Source organism: Mus pahari, chromosome 17 (genome assembly GCF_900095145.1).
Source record: "Mus pahari chromosome 17, PAHARI_EIJ_v1.1, whole genome shotgun sequence".
Classification (NCBI taxonomy): domain Eukaryota; kingdom Metazoa; phylum Chordata; class Mammalia; order Rodentia; family Muridae; genus Mus; species Mus pahari.
Genome location: NC_034606.1, coordinates 41,301,478 through 41,329,055, shown reverse-complemented (window position 1 = coordinate 41,329,055; position 27,578 = coordinate 41,301,478). Strand labels below are relative to the sequence as shown.

At 48.9% G+C, this 27,578-nt stretch overlaps 1 protein-coding gene across 1 annotated transcript; it reads right to left on the bottom strand.

Annotated features, from left to right (window-relative positions):
• Nucleotides 1-592: 592 nt before the first annotated feature.
• On the bottom strand, nt 593-21,080 carry Spatc1 (spermatogenesis and centriole associated 1). Its single transcript, XM_021217218.1, is given in 8 exon segments — nt 593-922; nt 4,795-4,934; nt 5,036-5,333; nt 5,335-5,549; nt 5,638-6,017; nt 6,099-6,294; nt 12,576-12,581; nt 20,876-21,080. Coding segments are annotated over 8 exon segments (1,770 nt in total).
• Nucleotides 21,081-27,578: the final 6,498 nt, after the last annotated feature.

Below are 27,578 nucleotides of genomic sequence, written 5' to 3'. Positions count from 1 at the left end.
TTCCCCCCTCCCACAATCCCTTGCCCTATCCCCCCACCCATGTTTTTCATTCTCTGGTCAGCTCTGGTCCCCCATGCTTAGACAGAACCCATCCTTCTCCCAGACCTTGGACATCTTCACACGGGGCTGCCATCTCCCGGGCTTCCCTGCCCAGGTTTGGATGAGGTAGCATCTGGCTCTCTTACCTCTACTGTCCTGCCCCAAGGCCCTGAAGCTCCCCACCCCTTGGTCTCTGCTAAGAACAGGGAAGTCCCCTCTCTTTCTGCACCACTCCTTCCCTGTTCCTGATTCTACTCTTTTTTTCTTTTTTTCTTTTTTTTCTTTCCTCCAACTCCCAGAGCTTCTGCTTTCATTACCAAGTAAAAAGGAAATTTGGGGCCTTCCATTTAATCCCATTAGAAAGACAGTGTCTGAGAGCTCTGTCTCTGTTTTTTTGGGGGTGGGGGGAGCTGTAATGTGAATGTGGCTCTCCACCCCACAGGAGCAGGAAGGTGTGGCCTGGGCCCAGTGACCAGAGTCTGTGGGAAACTTTAATGGCCATGCACAATGGCCTACAGGGCGAAGTGAGCCTGGGCCAGCCGGGCACCGGGTGTTACCAGATGAACATAGGCTTGCCGTCATCGTGGGACAGCTGGTTGAGGCAGGAGAGCAGCAGGAGGGCGTCGGTGAGCATGCTGGGGTGCACCGTTTCCAATAGCACCCTCTGCAAGAAGTCCACCGTGTAGGAGCCACCTTCAGATGCGGCCAGCTCAGGCCGCTCACGCAGGATGCCATACTCATTCACCAGCTGTTCTGTCAGTGCGGGGTGCACCCGTCCGTTGTAGCCTAAGCACTGAAGCCTGTTCATGATGCTCACGTAACGCTGTGTGAGCGTCTGGCACAGGTCCTCATCCAACTTGTGGTTACTGGGGTTTAGGGAGGCCTGTTGGGGAGAGCGGCCATCAGGGACTATACACACACACACCCTGGCTCACAGGCAGGCAGGAAGAGCAGGGGCAAGGGAGGCCGGGGAAAGGGGAAAATTGTGAAGTATTGCCATGAGGATGCCAAGGGAGGAGAAGCCATGGTCCCCGAAAGGTCCAGAGGGCTGGCTGGGCCTGAGGTCAAGGCGCCCCAAAAAAACCCAACTCAGGCAGGCCCAGAGGCTCCCCAAAGCTGCTAGAGACATGCATCCCGCTGTTCTTTTCCTTCCACCAGCTATGTGGGACTGTGTGACTTCCAGTATGGGGGCACAGGGAGTTCTTCATACTCTCAGGTTGCCGACCCCAGAGTTTGCATGCTTTGCCAAGAGCTAATAGCCCTTAACCTGGAAAAACAGACACTGTTCTAACAGGGCAGGAAGGCCTTTCTAAACATCACCTTTCCCGAGGCCCCTGTGGAGTCAAGGTACTGACATTTCTATGAAGCACGTGCATGCTGACTGACAGATGGGACTGCCATGTGGGCGGGTCTCTGGGGAGTACCATGGATATAGGACTGGCTCTTCAGGGACAGCCGTACTCAACTGGGGGGCACCATCAACTGGATCTATCTGCTGACTTGGGAATGGAGCCCCTGGTATATTCACTGGGAAAGTCCCTTGGTGTGTTGACATTTTTCTGGGCAGTACGATAAACTCCATTTTGTGTTCTTCCTGGAGCTGGGGACCTTATTATAATAAATCCTTATCTGTGTATCTCAGTTGCTGTCTGCAGCCAAGCACACTGGATGGTTTGTCTGAGAAAGCAAATCTGTCCGGTAGGGAGGAGCGCAAAGAGAAGGCTAGTGCGCTCCTTAGATAGACTCAGGAAAGGTAGTCTGTGGGATTTGTTGCTTTATCTATTTTTGCAAAAAGATGTAGCCAATGTGATCTGTGGTGAGGAAAGAATTGAGGCCTGGTAGAGTATTGGCCTTTGCACAAGGCCCTGGATCACCAAGCACCAGGAGAAGAGGAGGAGGAGGATGAGAAGGAGGAGGAGGGGGGGAAGGGGAGCCTACAGAACTCCAGTCTAACCCTTCTGCAGAAGACCCCACTGTGCTCCCAGACAACCTCCACCAAGCTAAGGACTTTGATCTGATGAGCTAAGCTGGAGTTCCCATTCCCCTGGCTCCAGGCTCATCAGATGAAAGTCCTTAGTTTAGGTGTGGCTTTTGTTGGAATAGGTGTGGCCTTGTTGGAGGAAGTGAGTCACTGTGGGGGGTGGGCTTTGAGACCCTCCTCCCAGCAATGCCGAAGCCAGTCTTCAGTTTGCCTTCCAAACAAGCTGTAGAACTCTCAGCTCCCTCTCCAGCACCATACCTGCCTAGATGCTGCCATGCTCCTGCCTTGATGATAATGGACTGAACCTCTGAACCTGTTAAAGCCAGCCCCAATTAAATGTTGTCCTGATTAAGAGTTGCCTCGGCCGGCAGATTTCTGAGTTCGAGGCCAGCCTGGTCTACAAAGTGAGTTCCAGGACAGCCAGGGCTACACAGAGAAACCCTGTCTCGAAAAAAAAACCAAAAAAAAAAAAAAAAAAAAAAAAAAAGAGTTGCCTTGGTCATGGTGTCTATTCACAGCAGTAAAACTCTGTGTGTATTCTGGGATTGAAGGCATGTAGCACTGAATCTGGTTTATGTAGTATTGCTAGTCAAGCATTTCCACCAGCTGAGCTACATGGAAGCACTGAGTTTGATGGTTTTTGTATCAGTTCCATATATCAATTTTTATGAAGTATATTCAATTTCTTGGTTCAACATTAATAAAAACATGTATTTTTTTAAAAAAAAATTTATGTATGTGTTAGTCCCTGAGTATGCACACACGAATGCAGGGTCCCACCCAGGCAGGGGTGTTGGAAACCTTTGGAGTTGGAGTTGTAAAGTGGTTGTGAGCCACCAGATATGGATTCTGGGAATTGAACTTAGGTCCTCTGGAAGAGCAGTACATGTGCTTAACCAGAGAACCCTCTCTCCAGCCCAGTATTTTAAAGATTAAAAGAATATGTGGGCATGGTGGCTAACGCCTATACATATGGAACTAGAGACTGAGATAGGAACATTATCTCAGGTTCAAGGCTAGCCTGGGCTACATAGTATCCCTACCTAGTAACTAGGGATACACGGCTCTGGCAGGCCTTGCCCTTCTCCTCCATTCCCTCTGCCTTGCTCAAAACCATTAGATTCCATTCCTAACCCTGGCTGCCAAGGTGTTTTACCTCATTTGGCCACTTCCTCCTCCTGAAGCTGACAACCAAAGTCCAGATGTTAAAGTGTTGAAGTCCAGCAATCGAAAGACCCCTTTGGTTCACTCGATTCACATGCCCAACCAACACACCACTGCATCCTAGCCCATCATAACACACGCCCTCTCCTCCTCCTCCTTCTCCTCTTACAGTCTCCTCCAAAATGGACACGGAGAGCTGGACCCAGACAGACTAAGGAGCCCTCATAGACGCAAGTCTTAGAGGGATGCTGGCAAGCACTGGGCATCCTCCTTGCGTTGGCAGCTCTGAGCTCTCAGATGCTGTACCAACTGACCACGAGGGAACTTCTTTGAGGTCTCCATAGACAGGTTGTGCCCCTCATTTTCTGCTACCATCACGTCCACACAGTCCTCTGTCTCCTTGTCATTTTTCTCTTGTCCCTCAGTCCCAGGGTCTGCCCCTTTAGTCCTAGAGTCATCCTGATGCAGAGGGTACTATTCTGTGTCTTGGTGGTCCCTGGAGTTAGTCAGGTGTTTTCGAGCTGGAGAGAAGACATACCTCACCTTATAACTTCTAGCTTGACTGCTTATAGGAGAGTCAAAGACTCAAAACAAAACAAAAAAACTCGAGGGGCTGGCGAGAAGGTTCAGCTGTTAAAAGCACTTGCTGCTTTTCCTGGGGAACAGGCAGCTCACAACTGAGAAGATCTGGCCTCTGTGGACAACCCTCCCATACACGCATACACATAATAAAAGGAAAACAAATCTGTAAGAAGATTTTCTTAAAAACTCAAACTTTTGGGCTGGAGAGATGGCTCAGCAGTTAATGGTGCCCTTAACCTGCTCTTCCAAAGGTCCTGAGTTCAATTCCCAGGGACCACATGGTGGCTCACAACCATCTGTAATGGGATCTGATGCCCTCTTCAGGCAGGTGAATGTATATGCAGTAGAGCACTCATACATTAAATAAACAAAATTAAAAAAAAAAAAAAAAGAATCAGCCTGTGCAATCAGAAGTCATTACAATGTAATTTGTACACAAAGATGGCCTAAGAGAATAGGCAACTGACAACACTGGAAAGCCATTTTTTCCCCCGAGAAAAGCTCAGATGTATACAGGGATAGGCCTTGTGCATGGTCTCACAAGGCAGGGGTATCCAACCAAGTACAGACCCATGTCCCCAGTCCTTACCCCCTTGCCAGTGCTGTCTGCGCCTGTAAGAGACAGGGTTACAGTGACACGATCCAGTACTTTGTGGATCTGTGTTCCCTGTGGTGTCCAGTGAGCATTGGGGATGCTGAAGGCAATGGGCCATAGAATTCTTTAGGTTTGTTGGCTCAGCCCCCAGGGGGTTGGTGCTGCTCAGCCAAAGACCCTCTAGGAGGCAGAAGAGGAGTGCTCCCTGCTCCCTGGAGGAAACCCCACCCCTCTCTCTGCTACAGTCTGTAACGTTTGTTTCCTGGGCTTCCATTACCGGGTGGGTACTCAACACTTCACAGCTATGGGCTCCCTCCATCTCAGAGTCCCTCCCCATAAATGCCTGGTCCTTCAGTACCGACTGAGCTTACTGCCCCATCTGTGAAGGCCGTGAAGGCCCCTCTGGCAATGTGGGAGACAGACAGCCACACACCTGGATGATCTTCTCTGGGATGTTGGAGACAGTGAAGCCGTAGAGACGCACGCGCTCTGGGAAGATGCTGGACAGGATTCTTCGGTCTAGCTGGAAGGCGATTTCCCCCACTAGCCTCTCACAGGCTAGCTGTTTTGCTTCTGGGAATGACAGAGGGTCTCAGCAGGGTGGGACTGTGGTGAGGAGTCCGAGTGGAAATGGCAGCACCACACTCACGTCCATTCTCTGTAGTGTAACTGACCTCGGGGACTGTCAGGTAACTTGTTAGACTTTCGGTGGGGTGTCTTCCGCTCCATCTCCAGGACATTCTTCCGAGACTGTTCCGTCACGCGTGAACCCCGGGTATCATTGACTGAAGCCGAAGAGGATGAGGTGCGGGGAAGGGAGGGGAGGTTGCATGGAGGAGAATGGGGATTGGGCACAGGTCGGGTAGGGGATTGGTGCACCCTGGAGGGGGAGGTGGTGTGGGTGTTTCTTGAAGGGGAACCATTTTCAGCAGCCTGGGGGGCAGGAGCTGGGGCAGAGCTGGGGACTGTGAGAGGAAGGAGAGCCTGTTGGAGAGCTTTGGACAAAAGTGGGGGGCATTTGTTCCTGGGAAACATCAGTCTGAGTTCGAGTATCCAAGGTGGCGTAAACATTTGTTGTGGGACTGGATGTGGCCATGGTACTCATAGAGGGGGTAGTCAAGAGGGGTGCACCCACAAACATGTCGAGGGGCTTTGTGTCCTGTCTCCGCTGGGGGTGCTCACTGGGGACTGGGATGTGGAGGAGTGGAAATGAGAGGAGGGGTTAGGGTGAGGCAGCCTGAGAGCAAGAATCGGCTTACCCAGGGCACCCAATTACCTTTGGATGTGGGAGCTGGTCCTGCACAGGCTGGAGTTCCAGAGAAGTTTCCTTGGGTCGGCTCTGCCAGCCGCACCCTTGGCGTCTCTGGCTGCCCTATGTTGTTTATGGGGTTGGGCAGTATGTTCTGAGCAACACCTAGAGGGGGAGCTGTGGAGGAGAGCAGGGGACTACTCAGAGAGACTGCCACCGTGCCTGCCAGGGGAGCCATGATGGGGCTGCTCTGAGATACAGCCAGGGGGCCTACCAGCTGGCTGCTTGTTGTTAGGGAACCAGTTGAGGTCAGGCCCAGTGAGCTGGCCAGAGTGGTCCCCGGGGGTACAGTCATGGGACTAGTCATTTGACTGTTTAGGGGTCCAGTCGAGGGTAAACCCAGAGAACTGGCCAAGGTGACCCCTGGGGAAACTGTAGTAGGATTGGTCAGTTGGTTGCTCACGGAGCATGGCACAAGATTGGCAAACTGGTTGTTCTGCGACAAGGGTATTTGGCCAGACAGCAGTGGGTTAAGGGCAGCAGCCAGGGGGTTCACAAGGGAGCCTGCTGCAGGTCCGAGCTGTGGGGTATTCAACATGTCAGTCAGAGGTGCCAGTGCCACCATCCCCAAGTCTTCTGCGCGGGGCTCCTTCGCTGCTGCTGAGGCTGGGGGCAGAAATACACCTGTGGATACAGAAAGAACACGAAGACCCACTCATGAACATGTCTGGTCAAGGTATCTGTCTGCTGAGCTGGCTGGCTTGACCTGCCCTCTCTAAGTATCATTCCTTAGATAGGCTGGATGAGGGCGTCTGTGGAGTAGCCAGAGGCATTCAGCACAGAGAGCATTCTGTGCCACTTTAGAGGGTTCTGGTCCTGGCTCTGCCCCTCTCTGCCGCGAACCCCACACCCAGGAGAAGAGCGCCTCCTAGTGGTCGCACTCGCAGACAGCTAACCTGACCCCTGCTTTTGGCTGGGAGGAGTGAACCCGGCCTTAACCTTGCGGAGAGATTTGTCCCACTGGTAGGACCTCCAAGGGTCAGAGTAGGTGAGCCTCATGCAGCCTAGGGCCACACATAGTCTACCAGAGTCGGCATGCAGGTTCTTGACAGCTAGTTAGACACAGCCATCACTCAGAGAGGCCCAGAATGGTTGCTGGCTATCTTTGGACTCCTATAGAGGAATGGGGCAGAGATCTTATTCTTTTTTACTTCTGAAGCAGAATTCCCTTCATGGCTTTTGGGAGGGAAATTCCTTGGAGACATGGTTGCTGCAAGGGCAGAGTTCAGAAGAGTTTTTGTAACTGTACAATGTAATAATAATTGAAAAAGCAACTTTGATTTTGCTGAGCTGGAGAGATGGCTCAGTGGTTAAGAGCACTGGCTGCTCTTCTAGAGAACCCCAGTTTGATCGCTAATACTTTCTCAGCAGGTCACGACTGTCTGTAGTTCCAGGGGATCCAATGCTCCCTTCTGGATTCTGTGGGACTGTATGTATGTGGTACACAGACATATATGCGGGCAACATTCATATACCTAACGTAAAAAAAAATCTTTAAAACAAAACAATTCATTTAAAAAAACTACTTCAGAATCTACCCTTTTAAAAAGATTTTCACAGCCGGGCCTAGTGGCACATGCTTTTAATCCCAGCACTGGGAAGCAGGGGTGGGTGTTCAACAGCCTGGTCTACAGAGCAAGTTCCAGGACAATTAGAACTATACAGAGAAATCTTGTCTCAAAAAATATTTTTATTTCGTGTGTGTGTATGTGTGTGTGTGTGTGTGTGTGTGTGTGTGTGGTGGATGTACATGCACAGGTTCCCATGGATACCAGAGGCTTCAGGTCTACTGCAGCTGAAGTTACAGGTGATTGGGAGCTGTGTGGCATGGGTGCTAGGAACCAAATTTAGGCTCTAACCAGAGTAGTCTGTGATCTTAACCTCTAAGCCATCTCTCTAGCCCAGAATATTCCCTTAATTTGTGTGTGTGTGTGTGTGTGTGTGTGTGTGTGTGTGTGTGTGTGTGATGCTAGTGATTGACCCCACCCATCAAGCATGTGTGGTAAAGATTCTATTTCTGCGCTGCTCGGTAGTTATTATTATTATTATTATTATAAAACAGTAAATGATTACTATAGGGAAAGAATGGAGATGCAGAAAAAAATATGAGCTGCTAATAACCCATCTCATGGTTTGAAGATCTCATCACCTTGGAGACTGTCTCTGCCCATGTGTTTCACACAAGTCATGGACTGCTGGGTTAGCAAGAACTTCCTGAAATGGGACAAGTCACCTGGCTTCTGCAGTGACTACTCAAGCTATCATTCTAGTGTGGAAGTAGCCAAAACCACTAGAAGAGAGACAGTCTCTGTGGCCAATCAGGAGATACCAGCATGAGGCAGCCCCACTGGGCCAGAAGGGTTGTCAAGTGGCAGAGCTGGGTATGTGGAGTGTGTAGAAAAAGAGCCTGAACAGAGGACATATGGTTTCCCCAGAACTGAGCACCTGCTGTTAGTGGTACTGAACTGAGCACCTGCTGTTAGTGGTACTGAACTGAGTACCCACTGCTATTGGTACTGAACTGAGCACCTGCTGTTAGTGGTACTGAACTGAGTACCCACTGCTATTGGTACTGAACTGAGTACCCGCTGCACTGCGTCAGGGTTATGCTCACCTTGTGAGGTTTGTATAAGACCTCGGTGCCTCTGTGAAGGATATTTAAAAGGCCTTGTGGTGGTTTGAATGAGGTCAGCCCCCGAAGGCTCATATGTTTGAACAGTTGGTTCCTAGTTGGTGGAAGTTTTGGGAAGGGTTAAGGGTGTGGCCTTGTTGGAGGAGGTGTGTCACTGGGGACAGATTTTCAGGTTTCAAAAGACTTGCATCATTTCTCCGTGTGGTGTGCTCTCTGCCTGCTGCTTACTGCTTGAGATGTGAGCTCTCGGCTGCTTCTGACTCAGTGTGTGCTCCACCATCATGGACTCTAACCCTCCAGATCTCTAAACCCAATCAAACAGTTTCTTTCGCTTTCTTTCCTTCCTTCCTTCTTTCTTCCACTCTTCTTCCTCTTTCTCCTCCTCTTTTTTCTCCTCCTCCTCCTCCTCCTCCTCCTCCTCCTCCTCTTCCTTCTCCTTGTCCTTTTGGTTGTTACTTTCAAGACTAAGTCTCTTTATGTAGCCCTGACTGTCCTAGAACTTACTCTGTAGACTAGGCTGTCCTCGAACTCACAGAGATCCACTTGCTAAGTGCTGGGACTAAAGGTGTGCACCAATCCCCTCTCCCCCCCCACCTGCTAAAATCAAGGGCTCTTTGATCATCACATTCAGTGTAGACTTTCTAAAAGAGCTGACAGAAAGCAAAAGAAGGTGTCGAGTAGCCATCCAAACAAGGGTCAGTCCTGAAGGAGGCAATGGACTGCAAGAATATAATAAAATCAAATAGTGACTAAGTCTGGTCTTTGATTAAATAAGTGAATTAGCAGTACTTCTTATTGGGCTCTCTGTGTGTGTTTTCACTATTTTCAATATGCAAATTTTGACTTTTCTTCTCCTTTCCCACCATGATTATTGCAGACTGGCAAGATAGTTCAGCCAGTAAAGGTGCCTGCTGCCGAGCCGGGTAACCTTAGTTCAATCCCTGGGGCCCATGAGGTGGGAGGGAGAGAACCCAACTCCTTGTAAGTTGTCCTCTGACCTCCACAAGCATGCCATGGTATGTATGCATTCTCCTAAACAAACAGAAATAAGTGTATATGTAATAATGTATTACACATATATAGTAGTGCATTAATCTAATATAAAATGTATATATGTAAATGAATATTTTGTAAAAAAAAAAAGAAAGGAATATAACAAACAGTATCAGGGTTAAAATTATAATAAAAATAATTTGTCTATTTGCATTTAAATAAGAATGATAAGAAAAAGATTAATTGATACTTAAAGGTTAATTAATTAAGGTTAAAAAAAAAATCCCTTTGGAAATATAATGGCTGACATGTCCACCTGAGTTCCAAGAAATAAAGTCTCAGGGCTGGAGAGATGTGGCTCAGTGGTTAGGAGCAGTTTCCATTCTTTGCAGCTTTCAGGCATCCACATGGTGGCTCACAGCCCTCCTCAGACCTCCTCTGAGGTTATCAGGCAGGCTAATTACACACACAACAGCCATACAAGTAAATAAGTAAACAATGCCTTTAAAGAACAGGCTCAAGAGGACCCCAGAGCAAAAGAAACAACACGAAGCGCTTGGAGATACTTGTTAGCTATTTATTTCAAACTGCCAACTAGAGAAATCTATTTTGGGTGGCAGAAAGATAGCTCAAAGAGTTAAACGTGCTTACAGCCTAGCATCCGGATCTGAGTTCAATCCCTGGGGCCCACAAGGTGGGAGGGTGGAACTGACTCTCACAGTCTGTTCTTTGACTGCCACGGGTCTACCTTCAAGTAAATAAGTGTGAGATGAAAATAAAAGGATAGAGAGAAGTCTGTTTTGAAATGCATTTTCGTTTTTTCTTGTTTCTGTTTCTTTTGTCTTGTGAGTAGATTGAGCAAAACCAAAAGAAAGCAGCATGCCTGGGCAAAGATGCTTGCACACAGGACCCAGGGCTGGGACTTCACATGCCTCTCACGCTTGAGACCGTGGAGCCTCTACCACCAAAAACCCCCAACTTGTACACAGATGCTTGTAGGAGCATTGTTCATAAAAGTTTTAAAAAAATAAACAACTCAAACCTAAATAAATGTCTGCAGACTGGCGAATAAACAAAATGTTTTTCAGTCATAAACCCCGCAACAAACCTTGAAAACATTACTGAGTGGAAGGATGCAGTAAATGATCCCAATTATACAGTCCAGAGCTGGTGAACGCATCAGCCATTTGTGAGAGCTCAGAGAGCGCACGGAAGGCGGTGCACCCTCACGGAAGGCAGAGCGCCCTCGTTAAAGGACCGACCTCCCTAAAGGACTGAAGTTTCTTTTTAGGGAGGAGAGTGTTCTAAAGTTGTCTGTGTCGATGTTTGTACACATGAATGAATATATTTAAAGTTATTAAGTTGTATACTTTAAGCGTTTGGATTGGAGGCTGAAGAGATGGCTCAGTGGGTCTCTGGTCGTGAGTTCAGTTCCCAACAACCACATGGTGGCTCACAACCACAGCTACAGTGTACTTATTATATACATAAAATAAATAGTTATTTTTAAAAGTTTGGACTGGATGATAAGTAAACATACAATCATACAATTATTATAGAAAAGGACACATCAAGATCACAGGCATCTAAGGGAACATCTTTGGCTCGATTACATGCCCATAGCGTAGTCCTACGGGCTCTGCAGGTGCAGACCCTACTCACACTGAAAGGCCTGGCAGAAACATAGCATCCATAGGGTTTGACATTAGTCAGAGCCACTGAGACCAGCAGCAGCCTCGGGAGAGAGAAGCTTGAGTTTGGGGGGCTCTAGTAAGAGGGCGTCACTTGTGGAAGGGGTTCTCCACTAAGTAGAAATGTACCCCCTAACCCACCTCTAAGACATGTCAGCCCCATGCTTTTGATTCTAATTTAAAAAATGGACAGGCTTTTGATGCTTCGCCCCTTTGTTAGAGTTTGAATAGAGTTGATTAGGGATTATAAATTCGAAAGCTTGCTAGGTTCTGGTACCGTGCTAGAACCCTATAGACATTAGAAATTTCATTGGTGGGTGCATGCTTATCTCTTTAAAAGAGTTTTATTTATTTATAGCCCGCATGACAGAAGAAGGCATCAGATGGTCGAGAGCCACCATGTGGTTGCTAGGAATTGAACTCAGGACCTCTGGAAGAGCAGCCACTGTTTTTAACCACTGAGCCATCTCTCCAGCCCCAGGTGTATGCTTATTTTAGTCATCTAGAATTAAGAAAGATAAGTTTGTTACATCAGACAATGGGCTTAAAAAGAAAAGCCCACCTCTGAGGGTTTATGAAGGCAGCTTGCCTTGAGTAACTCTTCGATGGCTGTGGCCTCCCTCATCACATGCTCCAGGTCTCCCTGCCTGCCTACCTTGCCCCTCTGCTCTTTCTCACACTTGCCCCTGCCTGGCAGCTCCATCTCTGGGTCTAGGAGCCACCACCCCTCTACTTCTTAGTGGCTCTCCCCACCCCAGACCGGCCAAGCCATGGCTGGGCTCAGAGGGTCTGCCAAGTCTTAGAGGGACACCCAGGGGTCACGGTGCTAGAAGAGGTCCCGACATGAGGCGTCTGAGGCTGAGAGGAAAGAGTATTGGGAAGGAGGGGGACGTAAGACTTAGCTAAGACTTTCAAATTGGGTTTTCTACAGAGGTGGAGGGATGTGGAGAGAGCAAGGGAAGATGAAGGAGGATGGCTGAGAAGAAAGTCCTCAGGGAAGGGAGATGTAAGGGGAGGTAGGTCCTGAGGGAAGAGACCTGGGGAAAGGGAGACCTGAGGGGAGGAGGACCCTGAAGGGGAAAGATATTCCTAGGAAAGGATCCTGAGATAGAAGGTAATGAGATAGAGTCCCGAGGGGAGGGGAGAGGGGTCCTGGTCCTGAAGGAGAGCCTTGAGGAGAGGAGGGTCTCTAGCGCAGCATCCTAGGTTAGGGATCTGGTATGGGACAGTGTTTTGTGGCAAATCTGAGAGTAGACTTAGGAGGGTCGGGTCGGTGATCCAAGAACTGGCTTCTGAAAACCTGAGTCTCAGGGTAGAGACAGGTCCTGTGAGTAGGTTAAAGATGAGGAAGGAAGTGGGTGGCAGGTGGTAACAGGTGGGCATTAGGGTTCTTTCCTGGGGGAAAAAGTGGGAGTGGGGGATGGGGTAGAAGGCTGCCCCCTGCTGGAGGAGGCATCCACTGGAACAGGCAGGTGGCACACAGGGAAGGTTAGAAAGCCCAGAAGAAAAAGGATGGAGCGTTAGGTGACACTAATAAAATGGCTCAGACTTCATAGCCATTTTACCTCTGTGGTCTGTCCCATGCTGACCATTGTCTGTTCTTGTTAGCCTGGGCCACTTGGACCCTTGTGTCTCTCTGAACGAGGGCCTTGCTGTGTAGCGCAGTCTGGCCAAGCATTTGTAATCCTCCTGCTGCTATATCTTAAAAAAAATTTTTTTCCCTGAGGCAGAATTTCTCTTTATAGTCCTGGATGTCCTGGAACTCACTCTGTAGACCAGGCTGGCCTCAAACTCAGAAATCCACCTGCCTCTGCCTCCCAAGTGCTGGGATTAAAGGCGTGCGCCACCACTGTCCGGACCAAGCTAGGTCTGACTGCTGGGAAGAGGGGCCAGTTGTCAGCTACTGTTTTGTAGGTTGTTTTGTTTTAGAGACAAGAGGTTCTCTGTGTAGCTCTGGCTATCCTGGAACTCACTCTGTAGACCAGGCTGGCCTCGAACTCAGAAATCCGCCTGCCTCTGTCTCCCAAGTGCTGGGATTAAAGGTGTGCACCACCACGCCTGGCCTGTTTTGTAGTCTTAAGCACTTAGCTCTCCCTTTGACTCTCTTCCGCTGTTCTAATGGTTCCTGCATGCATTTGTCTCTGCCTCACAGAGACAGCCTGGGGTGGGCATCTGAGCAAGGCCTGGAGGTCTCAGGAGCGAGAGGTTCTGAGCCTGTTCTGCTCTAATTCCATTCCTTGTGTGTGTGCTAAGGTCCGAAAGCTGTGCCTCTCTGGGAAGGGTTTTCCTTTGGACAGCCCTCCCAATCTTCCCTTCCTCTCAGCCAGTACAGCCTATCGCTAGCCTACACTCTTGCTAAACCATCAAAGTCTACTACATGCCTGCCTCGGTTACTACTACAAGAAAAGACATAAGGTGCTGGCGTAGGTCTTTGGAAATCTTACAGATGACTAGAACTGAGTAGCACACTTTAGCTCACTATGTCACCAAGCAGTGCTTCCAGTTTCCCTTCTCTGTTCCTCTCCCATCTTTATTTCAGACCTTTTCTTCTCCACCCTTATTCTTGCTTTCTGCTTGATTTCTTTCTTTTAAGAAAAGATTTATTTACTTATTATGTATATGAGATTTATTTATTGTTATATGTAAATACACTGTAGTTGTCTTTAGACACACCAGAAGAGGGTGTCAGATCCCATTACGGGTGGTGGTTGTGAGCCACCATGTGGTTGCTGGGACTTGAACTCAGGACCTTCGGAAGAGCAGTCAGTGCTCTTAACCGCTGAGCCATCTCACCAGCCCTCTGCTTGATTTCTAAATTTCTATTTCCCCTGGTGCTCTGCCTGCACGCTTGTCTGCGTGAGGCTATCGGGAACAGCTGGCACTGCAGTTACAGACAGTTGTGAGCCGCTGCGTGGGTGCTGGGAGTTGAACCTGGGTCCTCGGGAAGAGAAACCAGAAACCAGTGCTTTAAACTGCTGAGCCACCCCTCCAGCCCTGACGGTTTTTGAAACAGACTCTCATCTTGACTGGCCTGGAACTCATTGTGCAGAGCAGGATAGCCTCAAGTTGACAGAGGTCCGCCTGTCTCTACCTCCTACCTCCGGAGTGCTTGGAGGAAAGGCGTCTGTCACCATGACTGTCACCATGCCTGGCTCTGCTCTTGCTCTCAGAAAAATGATTACGGAGCAAATTGAGTCAGTGAACCTGAAGTCCCCACAGCTCCCTCCTCACTCAGCCTTCATGTGTGGTCTTCCTGGGCTCTTCCCTTCAGTCCACAACACTTCCCCCAAAGCTCCCTTTAAATTGTGTGCAGTCTCCCTTAGCTCCTTCCAAATACAAACTCAGGCCTCTGTATCCCGCAGAGAAAACTCCTTTCTTCTCCCTTGCTACTGCTCTGTCTCCTAGCCTGCCTGTGACGTTAACTTCTGTTGTCAACTTGCTTGGATGTAAGAAACGGCCAGAGCATCCTAGAGAATGTGGTGTAATCCTAGCCCCGGGGAAGTGGAGGCAGGGTGTTGGGAGTTCACAGTCAATTCTCAGCTACATGGCACATTGGACACCAGCTTGGACCACAGGAGTGACCATCTCAATATGAAAACCAACCAACCAAAAGTCAACCTAACTTTTAGTGTGTCTGTGAGGGCTTTCAAAAGTGGATTAACTGAGTGGGTAAACCTGGGTTGGCTCTGGGTTGAGCTATCTCGTGGCCTGGGACCCTAGACTGAATGAAAAGGAGAGAGCTAGTTGAGTACTGGTGTTTATGTCTCTCTGCAGACACGTGTGACTCATATCCTCATCCTTACCACAGTGCGCGGTATAACCTCTCAAACTGCAAGATAAAATAAGCCCTTTTACCTTAGGCTTATCTTGCCACAGCAATGAGAGAAGTAATCAAATTTCAAATCCAAACTTCCTGAACTAAAAAGTCACGGTCATCTCTTTTTCTCTGCACTCAGGAGGCAAAGGCAGGCGGAACTCTGTGCTCTACTGAGTGAGTTCCAGCTACACAGAGCAACTCTGCCTTTTCCTGGTGCTGGGCTTAAGGGTTTATACCACCTGTGTCTGTGCACAGGCACACATTCATATCAGTGTGTGCGTGTGTGTGTGTGTGTGTGTGTGTGTGTGTAAGTCAGAGGATGACTTGTGGAAATCCGTTCTCGCCTAGCACAGTGTGGGGTCTAGGAACTGAATATTAGGCTAGGCAGCAAGCCCCCTTTCCCATGGAGCCAGCCCACTGCCCCTGCTCTTTCTGTGTCCTCACTTCACCTCATTCTGGTCAATGAGGTTGAAATCACACTTCTATTGAAGTCATGGATACCAAGTCATTGTTCACGAAAGGCTGTGGAAATAGTGAGCACTTTTCTGGCTCGGCTGTTGAGCAACCCTTTGCCTGGCTGACGCCATTTCCTTTGAAATTGTCTCTTGGCCTCCAAGACATCAAACTCCTGTCATTTCCTGTGTGTCTTGTCACGACCTCTGCCAGCTTGTTTCTGCCTGTTCTCACTAGTACTTGCCAGTCTCTTACCACCGTGTGCTCTCTCCCAAGGTGTCCTTTTTAGGTTTGTTTTTTTTCTTCTTCTTTTATGTTCATTGGTGTTTTGCCTGCAGTTATGTCTGAGGGTGTCAGATCTCCCGAAACTGGAGTTATAAACAGCTGTGAGCTGCCACGTGAGTGCTGGGAATTGAACCCCAGTCCTCTGGAAGAACAGCCAGTGCTCTTAACCTCTGAGCCACTGTCCCAATAATGTTGGTTTTGTTTTAGCTTTTTGGTTTTTTTGACACAGGGTTTCTCTGTGTGTAGCTCCATCCTGGAACTCATTCTGTGGACCAGGTTGGCCTCAAACTTAAAGATCTTCCTGCTTCTGTTTTCCTGGTGCTGGGATTAAGGTTTATACCACCACCACCTGGCTTTGCCACGTGTTCTTAACCCCTCTGGTGGCTTCAATCGCCACCAGCTTTTGAATTTTTTCTATCTCTGTGCTTTCAGGGTTCCTGTTTGCCCACTGTCTCCAAAACTCTCTCTGTGGATGTCTTACACTGGAGGACGACATCCTCCAAAATTGCACTTCCTTTTCTCCAGCCTCACCTCTAACATTGTCAGAGCCGTGGGCAGGAATTCAAATGGGAGCCCACATGCTGTGTGTCAGAAAGGTTGGAAGTTATTATTCAAGCTAACGCTTAGACAACGTTCTTCTTTCTTACTCTGATAAATAGGCCTCTGCAATGACCTAGAATAGTACATTTAAATTTAGGATTATTGAACTTCCTGGAGTGTCAGGCTAGGGTGTGATCCCTTAGGAAGAACTCATGATTCCTTGGTCCAGAGACCCCATCCACCACCTGTTTTTCCCATTGTCTGGTCTTGGTCCTGTATGACAGCGGGCCTGGTATACATGATTTTGAGTACCTACAGTCCATGTGTTTAAGATCTGTTCATATCTGCCCGGCTATATTTTTTTCCCTGTGTTCCTCCCGAGTTAGGTACATCAGAACCCTGGACCAGAGCTTAAAGGAACAAGGTGGTCTTACAAAGAGAAATTAAGGGTCTGGAGAGATGGCTCAGTGGTTAAGAACACCGTCTGCTCTTCCAGAGAGGTCCTGAGTTCAATTCCCAGCAACGATATCGTGGCTCACAACCATCTGTAATGGGATTCAATGCCCTCTTCTGGTGTGTCTGAAGACAGCAATGATGTATACATAAAATAAATAAAATTTAAAAAGAAAAGAAAAGAAAAAAGAGAAATTAAAGCTTGAGCCCGTGAAGAATCTGACCTCAGGATAAAGCCCACGCACAGAAACAGGCTGTGGGAGCCAGGTGGGTGGGGCAGCCCTGTTATCCCAGGGCCTGAGAGGCAGAGATATCAGGAGCTCAAAATTGGTTTGGGCTACATGCAGCTCTGTATCAAAGGTCAAAAAAATTAAAAAGAAATAAAAGAAAAAAATCATAATCTGTTGTAACAAGATGGGTGAGAGAGCACAGTGGAAATGTGGGAATAAGAGCCACCGTGTGTCTTGGGACATGCCACCATCAGTCAGCCCTAGTCCTTCCAGTCAGACATACTCCACACTCTGTATTTATCACCCCTCTCTCTTTTTTATTTTATTTTATTTTATTTTATTTTATTTTATTTTATTTTATTTTATTTTGAGACAGGGTTTCTCTGCAGCCCCGGCTGTCCTGAAACTCACTCTATAGACTTGGCTGGGCTCGATCTCAGAAATCTGCCAGCCTCTGCCTCCTGAGTGCTGGGACTAAAGGTGTGCGTCACCAACGCTCGGCTGTCTACCCCCTTTTACACCCAACAGTTAGGATTTGCTTTTTACTACGCTGTCCACTCGCAGTTCGTGCTATGGTCTCCCACCTGAATGACTAGAAGCTTCTCCAGAACTCATCTCCCCAACCCTGACAGTTGTGCTTCCTCCCAGCAGCTGGAATGATCTTTCTGGGCACAAATGTGGCTACTTCCTGTTGGATCTCTCAAGCCTTGGTTTATCGCTTTTAGGAGCAAATCCTTAGCATGTCATTTAATATTCACAGACATGATCTGACCCCTGATGATCTCTCCAGCTGAGGGTTCACCTCTCACTGACCCCTAACACGAACATTCGAGAATAGTACTACATAAACAGGAACAACCTACACTATCCGATATAAAAACAAGCTCCCGCACCACGTACATTCATGTGTAACACAGCAGCGTGCACATTTTCTTAACAGCCATTTGGGAATATTTACTCACATACATATTTACAGCATACCCTCCTCAAAGAGTACATGCTGTGTTCTCACAAACTCATGTATGTTCTCCACACATATTCGCACACATATGTCCTCACATGCACATCATGTACTTCAGTTGCACACACCAACACTATGTACCCGCATCCTCTCATCACTTCAGACACTTGGGTACCACATGTACTCTTATGCTTTTGTCTAGTTCTCGCTCCCACAACACGAGGGCCAGGTCTTTATCTATACCACCCTTTCTCCTTAGAATGTTGCTTTCTGCCTTCGTTGCCAGCTGTCTGAACTCCTCCATAAAGATCTGAAATATTCCAAGGCCTTCTTATTTCTTGTTCTGTGTGTATGAGTATTTTGTCTGCAAGTATGTCTATGCATGACGTGGGCCTGGTGCCCAAGGATGCCAGAAGAGAGTGTCAAGGATTGGAGTTACAGATGGTTGTGAGCTGCCACGTGGGTGCTGGGAATCAAACCCAGGTCCTCTGCAAGAGAACAAGGCTCTTAACTACTGAGCCATTTCTCCAGGCCCAGGGATTTAAAATACAAACCAGATATGGTTGCATGCAGTCTGCACTCTAGAGGCTGTCGGAGATACCCACTTTGAGGCCAACCTGGGCTACATATTGAGTTCCAGACCAGGCTAGGCTATATCATAAGATCCTATTTCAAAATCGCAAGGGCCAGGGAGATGGCTCAATGCATAGAAACACTTAATACAAGCATGAAGACCTGATTTGGGTCATGGGAATCTATGTAAAAGCCAGACATGGCGACATGTGTTTATCGAAAGCAGAGATTGGGGCCATCCCCCATAAGCCACAGACTGGGTAGCCCAGAGTATACAGTGCAGTGGCAGAAACAAGAGGAACCCTGACTCAAACAAGATGAAGATAAGATCCAGCACCTGAGGTTGTCTCCGACCGACACACGTATCATGGCATGCGCATGCCCTCACATACAAACTCACACACAAATACATACTTACATGGTGAATTAAAAGGGAGTAAAATCTAAGGCCTGAAGTAGAAAGCTGGCATCTAGTTTGTTAGCCTATGGAACGTCTTAAATGTTGTATCTCTTCAATGCATATTATTTTTGTCACCCTGACCGGTTGTTGTTGTTGTTGATGGTGGTGGTCTGTTGTTGTTGGTGGTGGTGTTTTTGTTTTTGTTTTTGAGGGGAGGAGTGGAGACGACAGGGTTTCTTTGTGTAGTCCTGGCTGTCCTAGCATAGACCAAGGTGGCCTTGAACTCAGAGGTTAAAGGCGTGTGCCACCACCGCCCCACTTTTTTGTTGTTGTTGTTGTTGTTGGTTCTTGTTTTCATCCTATCTGTTATCTCAGTTATTAATGATACAACATTAAAAACTGGAGGTGCACCAGTACTTATGAGCATTGCTAGGGCCATGTAGCGTGCCCGCTACAGCCAGGCTCACTGGTAGGAAATCCAGCCAGAGAGGAGCAGGGGAGGAATGGACACCGCCTGGAAGGACTTCAACCTCTTAGTACAAGGGTTCAATTTCTCAACCAGAAGTTAGTCTAGTTAGGGATTAACTGCTGTACTTTCTTTTCTTTCTGAGACAGTGTCTTGTATAATCCAGGCCGGTCTTGACATCACTGTGTAGTGAGAATGACTTTGAATTTCTGATCTTCTTGCTCCGGGCTTGTGTAATCGTGCCCAGTTTTATGGTTAGGGATCAAACCCAGGGCTCCACGCGTGCTAAGCCAGCACCCTACCAACTGCGCTCCAGCCCCAAGCCCTGGTGAGACTATTTCCAGGGATTAATTAGGTCTTCTGGATCCTCGGAAGCTATTTTCACTCGTAGCGCTCTCTCTCGCTCACTCTGAGGGCTGCAGTAGGTGGATGGCCCGAGGGTGGAGGGGCAGGGCTTGAAGCCTGAAGCTTCAAGTGATTACTGTGAGTCAGGATGTAGATAACCGATTTGGCTTGTGGGTTATTCATCCCCAAATGCCGTGCAGAGGTGGAGAAGGCACTTAGGGTGTTACTCGTAACCTTTCCAGAATGGCTTTGCTGGGGGTCCACTGCCAGACTGTAGAAGGTCTAGACAGGCAGAGCAAAGTCCTCCTCTTAGATAAGAGAGATGTCATGTCTCCTCGGGAACAGAGAGAGAGGGGCAGGCAGGGAGGGTAAGATGATCTGTGACCAAGGGCGGGTCGCTGTAGGGGTGGAGAGGCTGTAAACGTTCACGTTCACGGAAAATCACGGACGGGAAAGAACACAACCCCTGGGACAGGAAGGCTTGTGCAGGGAGGGACATGGATATTATTACTACTACTAGTGTTTCCTCTTTTGAGTACACTTAGAATCTGTATCAGCCATAGCATCTACAGTCACGCCCTGGGAGCTTGCTACTCTCAGAGGCTCTCCTCCCCTGGACCACTCTTTGCGCACAGCTTACCGTCTTTTCAGCACTCCCTTCCTATTGCTATCCTTGGCCGGCCTCATAGCCTCTGACATCCCTTGGTGTTTGAATGCCACCTCCCTCTGACCCCATCCCTATACCTGGGCTCAGCGAGGGTCTTCAGTTCAACTGCATTCCCGTGAACGCTCGCAACCTTGCTGGATTCTCTTCTCTCACCCAGCTCTGGCTGTCTCCAGCCCCAGGGCTTCTATCACACGCTAACAAGTCCTAAATCTCGACTTTAGGTCCTGGCTTCTCCCCCCCCTCCCCCCCAACACACACACACCTCAGCTTCCTTCTGGCGTCACAAAGCGGAGAGAAAGAGCCTGTGCTGATGGTGGGACCTGGGAAAGGCTGAAGGCAAGGGAGGACAGGGATGTGGAGACTGGGGGCGGGGGGCTGGCAGCCTACTGGACTTGGCGGGGAGAAGATTTGGATTCCTGAGCTGGGCAGTTTTTAGACTCTGATGCTGCTTAGAAGTTAGGTTGAGGGGAATGTGGGGAGGAAGCTCCTATGAGGAATATTATGGGGCCTAGGTTGGTCTTCCAAAGGTCCTATGTTCTCATCCTGCCTCCATCTGTTGAAGCCAATGTCTTCTGTTTGTTACCATCTAAGCCCCTTTTCCACCGTTTCTTCAGACTCTAGCATCCTGGTTTTTCCTCCCTCTGTGCAGCTCCATCCTTCCCTCCCCACTGTCCTTATACCCAGGCCTCTTATAGTTACCCTGATGTTGGGGAAGGCCTGCCGCCGCCTCACCAAGCCCGCCGGTGAACCCGCTGATGCAGAGGCCACCTGCCTGAGTCTTGACTGCAGACTTGAGCTCGTGATTCTCCCGAATGAGCCGCACCAGCTTCTTCAGTTCCTCATTTTCCCGCACCAGCCTCTCTATCTGATGCCGAAGCCCCTCATAACTTGTAAGTAGAGACATGCCCCAGGGAAGGGGAGAGGGTGCAGCCCAAGGGAGGGCACTGCACCTGGAGGCTGCCCAGGGCCCGGGGCCTTGCCCGGGCTGGAAAAGGCCACCAGAGTCTGCAAGCCTGGCCTAGTAGTCTCTGGGTATTGTGAGGTCAGAGCCTATGCCCTCCTCTTTGCCCTCTGCTCTAACAGACTCAGCTCTCTGGGCCTCCAGGCCTGTGTGTTGCCTTACCTCAGCCTGCAATGTCTTGATAAGGTCTGGCCAATTTTATTTTCACAGTCGCCTCTTCTGCTGTCGTCTTTACCCTACTTCGAGCTATTACTGCCCCTGGACTTCCCTTTCAGATAAGTCCTATACGACACCACTTGCCTTTGTCTGTGCCCCTCAGCGGCTTTCCACAGGCTGTTCAGTGAGTGTAGGTGTGTGCCTCCCTAGAGTACCTCAGACTACAACAAGGGGTGCAGCTTGGCCCAGGCATTTGTTGATGGGATACTTGTCGATGAATATTCATTATTCTGCCTTCCTGGGCAGGGTGCTCTTTCCTTTTGACATTAGCATGCCTGGATTTCATCTGTCAGCTATCTCCTGGGGGAAGTTCTGTCTTGTGTGCCAGGAAATTGGCCCATAATTTCTTCTGGCTTCATTCCTTCTCTAGCTCCTGGCTGAGAGTCTCCTGTAGCCCAGCACCAGGCAATCCCAGCTCAGGAGTTTCCATTTCTGGCATAGGTTCCTTTTCTCCTATCTGTAGTGACTCTTCCTTTGCACCCGATCTCTGCTCCTTGGGTCCTTGAATCTTCCGGAGTTTCATCCTCTCAAGAATCTAAAACGAAGACATGATGGTGATCCAGCAGCGCCATCTGTTTCTCTGCGGTTGGCCAGGGTTGCGTTGTCTTGGCTCATCTGGCTGGCTAAGCGAAATATCCCATTCCTCCCTCACTGGTCCCTGTATGTCCCTCTTGAAGCTGTCCACTTGATAGAAGACAACTCTCTCCTGGGGGAGCAGTGTTCAACCGAAGAGACACAAGTAGCTGTGTTCCTCTGCTAGGACTTCCAAACAACACCCGGAGCCAGTCCTCCTTGACGGATTTCAAGAGCCGAGGACTGAGTCCTCCTGACATGCCCTTCTCCTAGAGCTTTCTAGAAAGAATGCCATGGGCCTGATCTTGGGAGTCAATGGAGGCTGATCCTCGAGACCTCCACTGGCTCTGTGGTCATCTTCTCTCAAAGCTTTCCATGGGTCAGGGAGAGGAAGGTAAAGACCAGTTCCAGACCAGATTCTTGTGGGCAGACTCTGGTAGAGAGTGGAGCTGAGGAAGAGGAGATCTGCCAGGGCTGGGGTCAGTCTAAGTTGGGTGTTCTATCTGAACCTCACAATGGGGGGACCTGCCCCCCTATCTCTGACACTCTGCGCGGTAATCCTAAGTCACTCTGGCCTCAAGGACAAGAGTACCTGAGGACCACACAAGAGTTCTTTTCGTTATTCCTCCTAACTTTATGAAATACATCTGTGGGATATCCCTCTGGCATATGACAATAAGCGTACCATGGTCTTGTCTTTGAGTTGATGTCATCTCTGATGCTTCCATTCGATGGGTTATTTTGGGTAGTCTAGTGTGCGGTGCCCATGTCTTTGGTCGGAAGCTGGGATAGACATTTCTTTGAAGGTGGTTTTGTAGTTGTTGTTAACATTTATACAATACTGATTTTAGGTAAAGGAGATCCCCTCCAATCATATAGGTGGGTCTGTCTCATCCAGCCAGTGACAGACTTATGAGCAAAAGATTGCATCATAAAAAAAAAAAAAAAAAAAACCTTATCCCTGTTTTCTTTTTGCCCCAGTGCCTCTTTCCTCAGTCTGGGCAGGCATTGTGTTAGGAACCGGAGTCACAGTGCCCGTCATAAGCAGCCACTATGAACTGAATGATCATATTGAGCACATGAAAATGTTGAGTTATCCCTGTGATAAATTCTTGGAGGTGGTGGTGTGGGTGGGGTAGATGCAGTTGGATCGGAGCATCCTTACCTGAGGAAGTGATGGTTGAAATAATAAATATCAAGTGCGGGAAGTTCCTCCCAGGAGAAGGAATGAGGAAGTACGAGGAAGGTGGAGCTACGGATGCGAAGAGTGAGCCTATGTGTGCTAGAGAAAGATGGAGCGCCCAGGTCACTACAGGCTGATGTTGACCTAGACTTAGAAGCGCTTTTAAAAAGGGAGTGTGGAACATACTGGAGGGGAAACCCCACTGTGTGGTGTGCAGGAAGGAGGCCATGGCAGCCGTCTGCATTCGCAGTGAGGTGTCTTGGAGATGGATGAAGAAAGTGGTCAGGACTGAGAGGCCCTTAGATGTTCAATGGGGTGGTCCTTGGAATGATGGCAAGGGATGGGGCCAGGGATAGCCCTGGAGTGTCTAGCCTGGGTAGTAGAGTGACTGCTTATACCAAAGTGATAGAGAGGGAGGTCCAGTTTCAGAAGGAAGTTCCAGGTGGAGTTTAGACGTGCTACAAGATCCTGGGGGTGTGCTAAGCGAGGTGGGTGTTTCTGCTGTGAATCTCGGAGTAGAACATGCTGCACGGGCTGGAAAGATAGATTCGAGAGTCATCCGCTTCTAGAGTGGCAAGCGAAGGCGTATGAGTGGATGAGATCAGCCAGGAGCTGGTGATGAATGGGAGGCCCATTGTGCCTCGAAGAACTAGGGCGAGTCTGCAAAACACAGAGGGGAGAAGCCACAGGCACGGGTGGACGGAACAGTCAGGGAGGCCGAGCTTGATCAGCTGGACCGCTTCAAGGCCGAGATGCAGCAATATTTCCTAAGGCTTCTCCGAAGTCTGACGCGACGTGACGGAAGAGTGATGACGTGGAAGTCTTTAGTGACACGTGGAAGGCTGCTTGGGTGGAGTGATGTGGCCAACCCCAGATTTGCAGGTCTGGCGAAGTGAGTGGAAGGGGGAAGTAGAGATGGGAGTACACGTGGCTTTCCTCTGGGGCTGGCATGTGAAGGAGTGTGGGCAGAGCTGACTTCCTTCTCTACCACCTTTCCTTTTTGCAGTGTCAGGGTAGACTGAGGTCCCTGTCTCTTAGCCTCCAGCCTCTCCAGGGAGCTACAGCATAGAGAGGGAATGTCCTTGAAGGCCGCCCTGACTTTCCCAGGCCATTAAGCCACTCACCCCTCTTTGTTTTCTACTTATGACCGTAGCTCTTTCTAATCTTTTTTTAAATAATAATATTTGTTCTCTCTCTCTCTCTCTCTCTCTCTCTGTGTGTGTGTGTGTGTGTGTGTGTGTGTGTGAAATCCTCAGGTCATGTGAGTGCAGGCAGTGTTGGTGCCCACAGAAGTTAGAGGCAGACCCCTGGAGCTGGAGCTCCAGGCAGCTGTGCTGGGATTCGAACTCAGGTCCTCTGCAAGAGCTGAGCCATCTCTCCAGCGCTCTCTGCTCTTACTTCCTCCTCATTGCATTTTTTCCTTATCGTTAGTTTTATTATGTTGTATTTACAAAGTGTCCTTTGGTACCCAAATTAGTGGGTTTGATTGTGGGACAGAGAGCTTTGGAAGTTTGGCGGGAGGGACTTATCTAGAATTTTCTCCCATCCATCTGGGTCTTCAGGAGGCGAGGTCTGGAGAGCAGGGATAATGGTTGTCCCTGTGTTGTCTTCTATCCATCTTGCTTGGGTTCCTTGGCCCTGCAAACAGGTCAGAGTTGTTGGCTGCAGGACGCTGGAGGTCCAGCAGGACTGAGAGGAATCTCCCAGCATCCACTTAGGCTTTTCATCCCTCGCAGGCTCCTTAGGAATTCACTGGGAACAAATCTTCATGCTGTGTCCCTTCTTGAATGCTGAGTCACATCCACTCCCTCTGGTTTCCGGTCACTGGGTTTGCACAGTTTGTCCCCATTCACATTTGCCTTATTAGATTCAGTTCAGCATTCCAGCTTGGCGTTCCCTCAGGGATCTCTGCTCCCCTCTTGGCTTGGAACTTTTGCAACTTCAGCAAACTTGCTGAATCTGTTTTGTTTTGTTTTTTTTTTTTCCCATTCAAAACATAAATTTGCTATGGAGCTGGGGTGTGTCTTGGAGCCTGCCCCCCCTTTTGCCTTTGACCTCTTTCCCCTCCCCATGGATGGACTATAATATGCCAAGAAGCATCCCCTGGGAAGCTGCCATCTACTGCACATGGCCAATGCAATACTAGCAAGGCTGGCCATGTGACCACTTTGATCCTGCCTGAAGTAGTTGCTCATAACTCTGAGGTCTGCCAGCATGTATTCACATCCTGTTGATGGCAGGCGCCTCAGGGTAGGGTCTGTCTGTCCTGGGAGGGATCTGTTCCATTCAGATCCCCCCACACCCCATTTATTGTTGTTGGTACTGTTTTGTTTTGGTTTTTGAAACAGCGTCTCACTTCCAAACCTTGACTGGCCTGGCCCGCAGACTAGGTTGACCTCGGACTCACAGAAATCCACCTATCCCTGTCTCCCTGTTGCTGGGATTCAATGAGTATCCCACCATACCCTGCTTCCGGCTAGCTCTTGTCATTGTGTTCCTAAATGATGTCAGTGGCGACTCTTACCCACTCCTGTTTTATATTTCAGAGGACTAAGGGGCCGTGAGTGGCAGTTATCGAATGTTTCGTGTCTGCCAGGCACAGATGTGGCAGTTGACAGGCAGAGTGCATCATGGGACGGGTGGGAGAGCGCTGGGGTGCAACCACTTCTCTGTTTGCTCAGAGTCTTCTCAGCTGTGCAGCTCGGGGCTTGGGGAGAGCATTGGCATCGCCGGGCTTCTTGTCTCACTTCCAGCACCCTCTCTCACAGCAGCGTGTCTCTACACAGCTGCCGACAGATACCTGCTTATCTGCCCAGAAGAGAAGTGTCACAGAATCTTCTGCTTTGTGTGCCAGAGCCCTGCTGGAGATCGAAGGGGATCGAGAATGTATGAACAAGTCGCTATTCTTTTTTTTTCCCTAAGAGAACACTATCATAAACTGAAAATGTTCTCTCTCTCTCTCTCTCTCTCTCTCTCTTCAACCAATAAGAACTTTATTTTTTTAAAAACACCCAAACACTAGTTGGGCATAGGGACACATTCCTTTAATCCCGGCACTTGGAAGGCAGAGATAGGTGATCTCTGGGAGTTTGAGACCAACCTGATCTACAACGTGAGCTCCAGGCCAGCCAGGGATACTATATAGAAAAATCCAGCAGGCATGGTCGCAACACAGCTTTTATCCCAGCACTTGGAATACAAAGTCACGCAGAGCTCTATGAGTTCAGGACTAGACATAGGAGGACTATACAGGGAGTTCTAGGTCATCCATGGCTACATAGTTAGACTGTGTTTCCCAAACAAACAAATAAATTCCAAACGCTGACATTATCTAGACAAAAAAATTATGTGTGCATGTTTGTATATATGTATGTGTGTGAGTATATATGCACATGTGTGTATAATGCACATATATGTGTGCATTATGTTTTTGTGTGGTGTGCATGGGGAGACCAGAGTGTGACTTTAGATGTGGGTAGCCAAGAAAGACATGAGTGAATGTGTGAGGAATGGACGAAGTCGTGAGTGATGTCTTGTTGACATGGGCAGGCCCTCTTGACTTTGCCCAGTGCCTCAGACTCAGGGGAAATTGTCAAAGCCACTCCCTTCGCCCCAGGTGATGGCGGGGCTCAGAATAGACAAAGCTTTCCTCTGGTCAGCCTGTGAATGCTGGAAGTATGCCGAAACTAGCAACTTGTGTGTTTGAGGCAGGGTCTCATGTAAGCCCATGGTCTATTTATTTTGGAGACGAGTCTCAAGTTTACTGTGTAACCAAGGATGATATTTAGCTCCTCATCTTCCTCCTCCACCTCCCACGTTCTGAGATCGCCAGGATGTGCCACCATGCCCTGCCTTACCGGATTCTATACCACAATCTCCACACGTGTGCCTGGGTGGGGAGCTTACGGCATAATCGCTTTACATTTGGCGTGGATAACATACGGATTGGCTATCTTCAAAAAAGGCCAATCCGAGAACTCTCATTTGCCTCCTGTAAAATTCTGCTCTGGAAGCACAGATCTGGTCTGAAGTCCCGACCGGTTTCTTACACCAGATACTGACGGGGGAATTTGTAATTGAGAGGTTCAGTAGACTTCTGACAGGGCATCCGTATGGAATGCCATGGTACAAGGTCTCTGATGAAGCCGTTTCTTCAACTCTCGAGAGCACATTCTTGCCAGTGGCTTGGTTATGATTATTTTTTCAAGACAATGGCTTCTCTCTGTAGTTTTAGCTGTCCTAGCACTTGCTCTGAAGACCAGGCCGAACTGGAACTCACAGAGACCTGCTTGCCTCGGCCTCCCAAGGGCTAAGATTAGAGGTGTTGCACTAACCACCGCGTGGACAGTGTCTGTTGAGAGTGTGTGCATTACAATAGTGCTTTGCTGGCCATCTTCCCTGGATGAGCCATGCTCCAGAGATTTCCTTATTTACCCCTTTTTGACTGAAGGTTGGCAAGTTAGAGGTGG